Source organism: Physeter macrocephalus, chromosome 7 (assembly GCF_002837175.3).
Source record: "Physeter macrocephalus isolate SW-GA chromosome 7, ASM283717v5, whole genome shotgun sequence".
Lineage (NCBI taxonomy): Eukaryota > Metazoa > Chordata > Mammalia > Artiodactyla > Physeteridae > Physeter > Physeter macrocephalus.
The window spans coordinates 141,487,736-141,498,261 of record NC_041220.1 but is presented as its reverse complement, the minus strand read 5'-3'; the positions used below and the strand labels follow the sequence as shown (position 1 = coordinate 141,498,261).

The following is a 10,526-nucleotide window of genomic DNA, read 5'->3' as shown; positions in this document are numbered from 1 at the left end:
AAGAAACTACATGGTTTCTTCTTTAAAAATCACTCTTAGCGGGCTTCCCTGGTGGCGCAGTGGTTAGGAATCCGCCTGCCGATGCAGGGGACGCGGGTTCGAGCCCTGGTCCGGGAAGATCCCACATGCCGCGGAGCAACTAAGCCCGTGCGCCACAGCTACTGAGCCTGCGCTCTAGAGCCCGCGAGCTGCAACGAATGAGCCTGCGTGCCACAACTACTGAAGCCCGCGTGCCTAGAGCCCGTGCTCCACAACAAAGACAAGCCACCGCAATGAGAAGCCCACACACTGCAAAGAAGAGTAGCCCCCGCTCGCCACAACCACAGAAAGCCCGCGCGCAGCAACGAAGACCCAACGCAGCCAAAAATAAATAAAATAAATAAATTTATATAAAAAAGAAAAAGAACACTCAAAAAAAAAAAATCACTCACTCTTAGCATCAACTCTGTCATTATCCTCCCCAGGAAGCATTTCATCCAAAAAACAACAAAACAAAAGCAAGTCACAACCATTCCCAAAAGCTACTGTCGCTGACCCAGGCTGGCCACGCCCTCCTCGGAGCCTTGAGTCCCACAGTAAAGGAGCAGGAGGCCCCCCTCAGCGGCCGGTGAGGCTCTCGTGGACGGTAAGGGTCTTCCCCCCACCCCACCTTGGGGCCCGGGAGCCCCTGTGACACACTGGGAAGACGCTGTCCCTGACCCACGCCCTTTCGGGAGCATGTCACCCTGGTGAGCGTCTGGGGAGCGGGGTTGCCCGCCTGTGCCCGGTCTGAGCCGCCAGCTCCGGGAGCCGTGCCCCTCAGCCTCTCCCCCTCACCGCAGCTTCCACCCAGGCTGCGCGGGTAGGACCTTGGGCCCCAGATCTGGGCCCCGTCCCTGGTCCGGTGCAGACCTCCTGTGAGAGCTCTGCCCTCCAGCAAGTCTGCTGTCCACCCTGAACCCCAGCGACCTGCCTCGCAGAAATCATCAGATGCTCAGCGCACCACACTGAGGGTAAAATGTAAGCCCTGAAGGAACAGAAGGATTCTCGGCAGTAAAGTTGCATCTGACCAAACCAAGGTATTTTTACTGACCTGAGGTTCTCTCCATCAACCCCGACACTCTGGGAACAGAGAGCAGAGGCTGTGGAGGCAGCAAGGAAGCCCGGGGGCCGCAGGCCGGGGATGCGCCACCCGCGTTCGCTCCCACGCGGGGCGGCTGAAAACGCACGCGGCAGAAGGGTGTGTTCGCGCTGCTGCCCTCGTGCCCTCGTGCCCAAACGGCTGGGAGACAGACAGCTCTCCGCCTGTGCTGCATCAGACACCTTCCAAGGACACACGACTCCAGCCCCGCCCCCAGGGCATCGGGTGCGGTTGGCAGGGGGCCACTACTTCACTGCACACCTTCTTGTGACTTAGCGTTTTCAACGTTATGAACGTACTGCCCATTTTTAAAACTACGGAAAAGTCCCAAGCAGAGGGAAGCATCAGGAGAGGGGACCCTGGTCAGCTCTGTTCACCACTGTGAGGCCAGGGCCCAGCAGCCAACCCCGAATTACAGCCGCCCCACAATCACCGGGCCAGCACTCCCCACAGGCGTCCCGGGCCCAGAGACACGGAAGGAAGTGTGCAGACCCAGAGCGGACGAGACGTGGCAGCTACCTCGACGGGGGTGCTGGTGGGACCCCGGGCCTGTCTGTGCGAGAGCTAATGGCTCTGGGCCAATGCTGGCTTCCTGCACTAAGCAGATGCAAGATGCTCACGTTTCGCGAGGGGTTGTGTGTGCTGGTTTTTCACTTCTGAGTAAAACTACAAGTATTTTTTAAGTAAAGTTAAATTCTGCCTCAATTCTCTGTCTACAAAGGTCTAAGATTTTCATCCAAAATGCTTAAAGAAAAAACATACAGAGCCCTTAGAAGACACGGCTCTTGTGTTCCGGGGGGCGACACCCCAACGCTTCCGTGGCTCCACGCCTCGCTCTGCAAATATCCACACTCCCGCGGCTGCGTGGAGGCCAGGCGGGTGGCCTGGGTTCCCAGCCCCGCTGGGCAAGCGGGCCCCACAGCTGTGGGCCCTGCGCTGACACCTCAGTTATCCAGCTCCTCTTCAGGTAACAAAGGGGGTCTCTGGCTCCAGATGGACCCGGGCGATGGGTATTTATGAAGCCACAGATCAGTGGGGCTAGCGCCCTGTCACCAGGAGCCCAGGAACCCCCATCAGCAATCACATCGGCCACTGCCTAAGGCAGGCCACTGCTAGGAGAGACACCGGCCACCAGCTACTGCTGAGAGAATCGCCCCCCAGGGGCCACCACATTCGCTTAATGAGCAGTGAGACAGGCCCAGGAAAGCACGCAAGATCCTAGTTCCCAAGGACCCTCAAACAGTGAGGGTCATGATGGAATAGTCTAAATGACAGCAATGACCCAGCTCTGATTCTAATGGGAGTCCACAGAAGGCAGACAGGTTCAGGGAAACGAAACCATAGCAATGAACATATTTTAAAAGATGATGGTTAAAAACAGCAACAGCACTCCTACCACAGGCCCGGCACCCTGCTCGTCACACCCTTCAATCTTCACGTGTCAGTGGTCACACAAGACCAGCCCACACAAGTGACAGAAGTGTCCCATCACCAAGTTACAGCATCCCATGTGACAGCAGGAGAGTGAATGGGAGGGAAGTTCTTTCCCTCACATGTTCAAGGTCAAAGTTGTTGCTTAATCCGGATGGATGGACAGACAGATGGATAGATAGATGGACAGAGGATGGATGGATGGAGGGACAGATGAACAGAAGGACGGATGGACGGACAGACGGCTGGGCAGGCAGAAGCAACAAAATTGAGTTTGGGGGAAAGAGATTTGAAGAGAAAGTTCACTTCAAGTACAACTAGAACTAAACAAGGAACACAACCGTATCCTGCGGTTGGGTCCTCTCGCACCGCAGCACGCAGTAACACACCGGTAAGTAGCCCAAAGTCTAATGCTAAACGCTTAGAAAAAAAGAGACTCCCATCTTTGCAGAAAGGTAAGGAGAGTTAGGTATGCTGCTTCCTTAGGTCCTCCGAAAAATAAAGGAAAACGTGTCTCTCAGACACTGAACTGGGCCCGTGAGGTCTACTTTCCAAGGTCACTAGACCCAGGCCAGGATGCAGCCTCTCCAGGAGAGGAAGGAGGCCCCAGTGGGCAACAGCCCCACCGGGCTCTCTGGCTGCTCTGCACGCCCTCCGGCCTTTGCAGGCGCACTCGTGCCAGCCTCCAGCACCCGAGCAGGGAAAGGAAAAAAGAACAGCCCAGAGAGCCGTCAGCACTGCGGGCCGGCCCGCTCCCGCCAGCGGGGCTGCCTCGGGGTCTCTCCCCTCCGTGCTGGCCACTCTCACCTGAGGCGGCCTCTGCCCCTCCTGACCTGAAGGTCTGCTCGCCAGGCTGCTGTGCCAACATCCTCCAGACAAATGCCGACTACTCTCCACGTGCACAGGCTGGGGCGGGGCTTTGCGACCCACTCCCGGCCCCACCCCTTCACTGCTCAGTAACTCGGACGAATCACTTCTCTGTGCCTCAGTCTCCTTGTCTGAATTACGGAGGTAATGCTACCGCCTCCTTCACGGGACAGAGGGGGAGTTAATGAGGTAATGCATGTACAGTGCTCAGCCAGTGCTGGGCACAGTTTGCCCCCATGGATGCTGGCTATTGTTACTACTACGAAGCTGTCAGCGTCACTTCCACAACCTGTGTTTATTCTCAAGACCCAGATCATCTCCTCCAGGGAGGCTTCGATGACCCCCAGAACTAGGTTCGGATTCTGGCTCAATTACTTACTAGCGTGGGATCCTTATCCTCTCAACTTCTGCTTCTTGATCTGTAATTCCTCCTCTTAGAGGGTTTTGTCAGGATAAAACAAAAATCATCATGAATAGTAACAGTTAACGTGTACGAGCCTGTACATCTGTCACCTCATTTCATCCTCCTAGCAGTTCCCACGAGGTACCATGACTTTCACTCCCCACGTTTTACAGACTGGGAGAATAAGCCTAGGTGAAGCTACCCCCCAGGGCACCAGCCAGCACTCGCCCACCCAGTGGCGCAGGGCACACCAAGAGCAGGCCGTGCAGTCAACTGCTTTCTGAGACGTTCAAAAGGCAGCGCAGGGCCCCGCCGCCGGGCTCCCGCTCTCCCTTCCAGACGGACCGCATCACAGAAGTGCGGCCACGGCTCCCTCTCTAACCTCCGGGATGTGCGAGGGCACTGCACGACCTACTTCTTCCCGGGCAGAGAATTCAGTCCAATCTTTGCGCACAAACCAGTGCCTTTAACAGAACGACTATCTTTAGCGTCACAGAGCATCCTTCCGGTGCAGGTTGGCGGTTCTACTCTAGAGCATCCTGAAGAGCGCACATCCTTTCTCAGCGGCAGCATCTGCCTGGGAGGCGGAGGTCCGGAGGCTGCCTTCGCTCCGGAGGCTCAGGGGCCAGGCCTGGGGCGGGAGAGAGGCGCGGCTCCAGCTTCCTTTCTCTTTAAGGGAAGAAGCCTCAAGGGGACAGAAGCAACCCGGCAGCCCCGGGGGCTGGGGCAGAGACCCGGGGAGCAGCCAGGACACTGCAGGGGCCCCGGGGCAGCAGAGAGCGAGTGGCCTGCGGGGCCGGGAGAGAGCGGGGCCCAGGGCCCAGGCGGCAGCCTCAGAGCCGCCGGCCCAGGAGGGTGGACTCAGAGCCCGAGGGCGCTCCGCGGCCGGCCCCCCCACGGCTCTCCTCGCGCCCAGAGGCTGCCGGGACAAAGGGCTGGAGCCTGCGACAGGGACGCGAGCAGGAGCCGGGCCCCGGCCTCCCTCAGTCACTCCGTACACTCGTCCGCCTGCCCCGTGAACCAAACCTGGGCTTCGGACCCGGACCCGGACCTGCAGCCCCACCCGGGCCCCCGCGCCCCCGCGTGCGCATGTGCCCTTCTCCCCGGGCCGGGCCAGCGCCCTGCGCCGGAGCCCCGCGCGCTCACACGGGGCCCTGGACGCGGCCATTGCCTCCTCCAGCCCCGGCCGGTCCCCCTTCACAGTGAAGAGCACAGCCCGCCCGCCCCTGGGGGCTGGGAGGCCGCCCTGGGCCGCCCACCCCGCATCGTAGGCCCCAGACCTTGCCCTGCCTTCCAGCCCGACCCCTCCCCTCCGGGATGCGCTGCTGTCCGGGTCAGGGCCGCCTGCGACCGCAGAGGTCGGTGACTAACACGGGTCTCTCGTCTGTGCTTCCAGGTCATCAGCCACTCCAGGGGCCCTGTTTCCCTGGGCCACCAATCCTGTCTGCTAGGCTTTTTAGCTGGAAAGTTCCATAAGCCTCCCCCCAGTTCCAGGTTCCCTGTCTGCCTCCCTAAACTCACTCAGGATTCACCAGTTCACACAGGGGACTGGCCCTCAAGGGGACTAAAGCCTATCAGGTCAAATCAGGCCACCTGTGAAAGAGCTTGAAAAAGCTGTGTACCCCACTGCAAAAAAACAGCATGGCAGGTCCTCAAAAAAAGTACACAGATCCAGCAATTCCACCTCCTGGTATTTACCCAAAATAATGACTCCAACAGATATTTGCACACCTATGTTCACTGCAGCATCATTCCCAACAGCCTCAAGTGGAAGCAACCCAAGTGCTCATAGACGAAAGACTGGATAAACAAAGGGTGGCGCATCCACACGATGGAGCATTATTCAGCCTTAAAGAGGACGGAAGTCCCGACACCCGCTACAACCCTGACGGACCTGGGGAACTCTATCCTACGTGAAACGAGCCAGCCGCAAAAGCACAGACATTGCACGAACCCACTTACACGAGGCCCCTCGAACGGGCAAACCCACAGGGACACGAAGTAGAGTGGCAACTACGCGGGCCTGGGGGGGTGGAAACGGGGGACAGTTTCTGTCTGTGAAGGTGTTCTGGGGACGACGGTGGTGATGGCTGCCCGATGTGAATGTACTAATGCCTCCGAACTGGACACTCACAAATGGTTAAAATGGCAAAGTTTACGTTATGTATGTTTCACCACAATAAAAATATATACTTTTTTTTAAAGAACAGAAGTTTTAAAAGTCACATGCCTTACTCCACATCAGTGGTTTTTAAGTAGGGTCCCTGGGCCAGCAGCAGCTTCACCTGTGAAGTGGTTAGAAATGCAGATTCTCACACCAAGCCTCAGACCTGCTGACTCCAGAACCCAGAGCGGGAGGGGGGACAGGATTCGTGTTTAACAAGCCCACCAGGGTATTCTCAATCACACTGCTCTGCATAACCGTATTCATTCCAGCTGGTTTCTCCATCCAGGCTCTCCCCTCCTCCTCCTCCCCATCCGTAAAGGCAACTGAGAACCTCGCTGTCGGGAGGCTCACAGGATGGGCTTACCCGTTCCCACCAACACACAGAAGGGACTTTCACCTGGTTGAGAAGGTGACCGTTCTTATGGTCCCCAGACGAGGCTCTGCTGACCCACTCCATTAGGACTCCCTGAGAACGTCTGGAAACACCTATTTCCAGACCTCCCCCAGGGGCTACACTCTGTGCACCTAGCACAGGGGCTGACGTAAAACGGGCCCCAGGTAAGTGTCGGATGAACAAATGAACCAACGACTGCACAGCGCAGTGATCACCTACACATCCGGCATCACCCAAGCTGCCGGATGCCTGTCATCTGCAAGAGTAAAACTCCTTGTTCAGGACACTCCACCTGCCTCCGATAATTAGGCCGAACGTACGTGCACAAGCCCCCGCAGAGTCCACAGAGAACTTGGCATCCGTTTTCAATCTGAAATCCAGCTTCAAGGCCAGCTTGAACCCCACCTCCCCCTAGAGTCCTCCTGAACACCGTCTGCAGGAGCCCGGGCCTCCCTCAAACTGTTCGATGCTCCAGCAACCAAACAACAAACGGAGAATATTTCACCCCTGTGTTTACATCTGTGTCTGCGTTCCTGCAGGATCCGTGTCTCATTCTGAATCTGCACAGCGTCCACCCCACGACCGGCTGCCCTGGGAGGAGGAGGTCTCAATACCCGCCGTGATGAGACCCTGTGGGCCCACCCGCCAGCCCTTCCCCGGTCTCGCCGTCACAGCTATGTCTCCCCCCGCCCCCGGCCCCTGGGCTCGTCCCCAAACCCTCCCGGCCGCGCCCGCAGCCCCGGGACACGGCGCGAGCAGATGGCCCGGGCTGCACGGCGGCCTGTCCCCACGAAGTCCCCACGACCCCCCGCTCACACGAACCATCGGATAAATCGGAATAAAGGGTGTCACCTTCCTCCGCGCCACCGTCCCCACTGCCTTTCTCCACACTCCACACTCAGCCCCTGAAAGCCGGCTCCCGCGCCCGCCGGTCACCGTCGCCCCGCCCCGTCCCACCCACTCACCTCCCGCCGAGCCGGGTCCAGACCTGGCTCCTCGCGGCGCTCTTTACCCCGGGAGGTTAAGGCCCAGGCTCCGGGGTCAGGCCTGTGTCTAAACCCTGGCTCCACCGCGTGGAAGGGTGGGGCATCCTGCACGAGCACTTTAAGTTCTCCGAGTCGCTCTTCTTCAGCTGTAAACTAAGAGCCACCCCAAAAACGCTGCTGGGAGGAGCGTCACCCAGAACCGGCGCTTGCTAACGACGGCAGGCGTGGGACACGCCGCTTACGCGCGCACACCTGGGAACGACACACATCTCAGAGCAGCAGAGGAGCTTCTGATGACGCACAGTGAGGCTCAGGGTAGCGCAGCCCCAGAGAGCACAGCTACAGACACTAGAGCCGGCGCCTCGGCGCGGCCTGTGGACCTCCAGGCGTGGCTAGCCTCCCCCAGAAACCCACCACCGGTTCAGCAGGGAGAAGCACCCGGCTTAGCGGCTTTGTCTCTCAGCCGAGCCTGCTGCCGGCTGGGAGTCGGAATCTGCATTTTTAACAAGCTCCCCAGGTGATTCATGTGCAAGTTAAAGTTTGAAAAGTACTGCTTTTGAGAACGCCCTCCCAGCTTCCTCCCATACACTACAAATGTTTTAGTCCCCGGCTTGTTTTTTGAGTATTTTCCACAGTGCTGCAGGGCAGGCAGTGTAGACAGTGCAGCTAGAAGCACAGACTCTGAAGTCAAACTATTCAGTTTAAAACCTGCTGCACTGGGCTGCTGGGAAGATCTCACAAGAAACGCAGGGGAGCTCAGCACGGTGCCTGGCACCCAGCAAGGCTCTCGGTCCACGCTAGCTATTTTGAGCTGCTACTGTAGAGATAAGAGCTGCAAGAATGAACTGGGGAAGGGAAGGCTCTCTAAGGCACTGATATATAAGAAGAAAGCCCAGTCACGAACCATGATCTGGGGGAAGAACTCTCTAAGCAGAAGAACTAAAGCATGGTCAAGGAGGGCAGCAGCTGGGACCCCAGAGGTAGGCAGGTGCTATAAGGCCTGCAGGCCCTCCAGTTTCACCTCCAGAGAACTGGAAGCCACTGAAAGCTGATGTGACGTGCCGTGTCCTCGAAGATCACTCTGATCCCGTTGCCTGGAATGGGCTGCAGGGCACAAGCATGAAGCAGAGAGGCCAGGAAGGAGGCTCCCGAAGTGGTCGGGCGAGAGATAAACATCAGCCTAGACTAAGGCTGAGACAAGTGGTCAGATTCTGGAAATATTCTGAAGACAGGGCTGCTACTAAATTGAACCCAGAAGGCCCTGAGGGTGGTTCTTCATTTGCAGCCTGAGTAACTGCTCGAGGTGTGAGATGTGGGTCAAGGAACGTCGAGATGTCCGGGAGATAAGCACGAGGATGTCAGGGATGGGTTTGCGATCGAAGGCTGGAGCTCAGGGCAGAACTCCAGGCTCAGGACCAAATGCTCACAACACTGTAAGCCCCTGAAGACCCGGGTGAAGCCTTTCTGTAACATGCACAGAGCAGATGCTCACGTCAATAAACAGCATTTCAGGACAAAGTGAGAAGGAAGGTTTTGGCGGGTGGCAATCATGATGCTGGTGCCTAGGTGAGAATTTGTACAGCAGCGTCTCTAGGGAGCTGGGGAGAAGAGTGAAGATTCTAGGGCTGTGGAACGGGTACTGGTCCCTGAAGACTGGCTCACGTTATAGAAAGAAAAGCAGAAATAAGTAAAGGCAGGGTGTGTTTGGGAATGTGGGGAGAAGCGTGGAATGTCTCCCAGTAAGCCCAGGAGGAGCGGCATACGGTCGGCTCTTGGTATCCGTGGGTTCAACCCCGCTTCGCCATTTTATACAAGGGACTGAGTACTGGAGGACTTTGGTGGCCTGGGAGGGTTCTAAACACATCCCTCATGGATACTGAGGGCCGGCTGTACTGCTGGAGAAGTGGCAGCAAGATGAAATACTGGTTCGGGGAAGCTTGGGGGACCATCAAGTGGAAGGGTCTGGAAAGATGGGGAGCTGGGGTCAGGTCTCTCCTCCCTACTTCTCACAATGCCTGGAGGTGACCGCACATCCTTGGCGGTTACGGCCCAGAGTACAGCCAGGCTTTCCCCTTCTAACAGGGATGAGAGCTTCCTCTTGCAGAGTGAAAAGAGCGCTCCTCGGGGACCACCTAGAGAAGCGCCGCCACGTCTCTCTCTCTCAAGGAGCCCGATGTAAACGAATCCAGTCCGGCTCTCGCCTTTTCCTCTCAGATAAGTGTCCCCATAGAAACCTCCTGACAGAGGAAGAGACCAAAACCCGGGACGGGACGCTCCTGTGGCGGAAGCCACTGAGCCTTCCTCACACGAGGTCCTGGTGTCCGAGGGACGCCAGGATGAACAAGTGCCTGGCAGAGGACACAGGCCACAAAGCGAGCGGGGCCATGAGGGCAAGGTGAGCGCCTGCGAGGCGGTGGGAGAGGCCGCGGGCCCGTGTGGAGCTCGTCTGGCCTTCACCACCACTGTCCTCCAGGCAAAACCAACTCCTTCCTCGGGCGCCTACTGCTGTCAAGTCTGCGGACCTGCCTGTGTCCCCCGACTCCCACTCCGTCCGGTGTCTCGCCCAAGGGGCGCACTCGGCAGACACCTACGGAAGTAATCCCAAAGGCGGGGAAAACGGCCCTGGTGTCAGACAGCCACGGTCCGAACCCCCGCTCCGCTACTTCCTGCTGTGTGACCTTGGGCGGGTGGCTTAACCTCTCTGCGCCGTGTCTGGGGCGTGAACTGGCCCTGTCCCCCTGGCCCTCCGCGGCCGCGCCGAACCCGCAGGTGCGCCGGCCTCCCGGCCCGCTGCTCACCCAGTTTCCGAAGCCGAACTGCTCGATGGCATCCAGCAAAAGCTGCTCCTCGCGGCTGGTCCAGCCGCCCTCGGCCTCGGGCCCCCACAGCGTGAAGCGCCCGCCGTCCACCAGCTGGTAGCCGTGGTAGCGGCGGTGGTGGCCGATCTCGGCGCCGGCCGAGAAGCACTCTGGGCACAGCTCGATGTCCTGGCACTCGGTGCAGCGGAAGCGCAGCGGGCTCACCTCGGCCAGGCAGTACACGCAGTACTTCTTACCGAGCTCCGCCATCTTCCCCCGCCCGCCGCCCGCGCCCGCCGCCGCCGCGCCCACCGTCAGCGCGCCGCCGCCCGGGCCCGCCGCCGCGCTCCAGCAACCGTC

The 10,526-nt window shown here is 58.7% G+C and overlaps 2 protein-coding genes across 4 annotated transcripts in view; one reads left to right on the top strand and one right to left on the bottom strand.

Moving 5' to 3' along the window:
- GRPEL1 (GrpE like 1, mitochondrial) overlaps positions 1 to 6,025 on the top strand; it is a 23,586-nt gene extending 17,561 nt beyond the window's left edge. Inside the window, exons 4-5 of one of the 2 annotated variants that reach the window (XM_028492344.2) lie at positions 465 to 625; positions 5,583 to 6,025. In XM_028492344.2, coding sequence (XP_028348145.1) covers positions 465 to 625; positions 5,583 to 5,738 — 317 coding nt within the window. In that variant the 3' untranslated portion in view covers positions 5,739 to 6,025. The other variant, XM_028492343.2, reaches the window with a different exon arrangement.
- TADA2B (transcriptional adaptor 2B) overlaps positions 1 to 10,461 on the bottom strand; it is a 16,303-nt gene extending 5,842 nt beyond the window's left edge. For both annotated transcript variants that reach the window (XM_024119516.3, XM_028492342.2), the window contains exon 1: positions 10,167 to 10,461. In XM_024119516.3, coding sequence (XP_023975284.1) covers positions 10,167 to 10,436 — 270 coding nt within the window. In that variant the 5' untranslated portion in view covers positions 10,437 to 10,461. The remainder of the gene's footprint in view (positions 1 to 10,166) is intronic.
- Between the last annotated feature and the right edge of the window lie 65 nt (positions 10,462 to 10,526).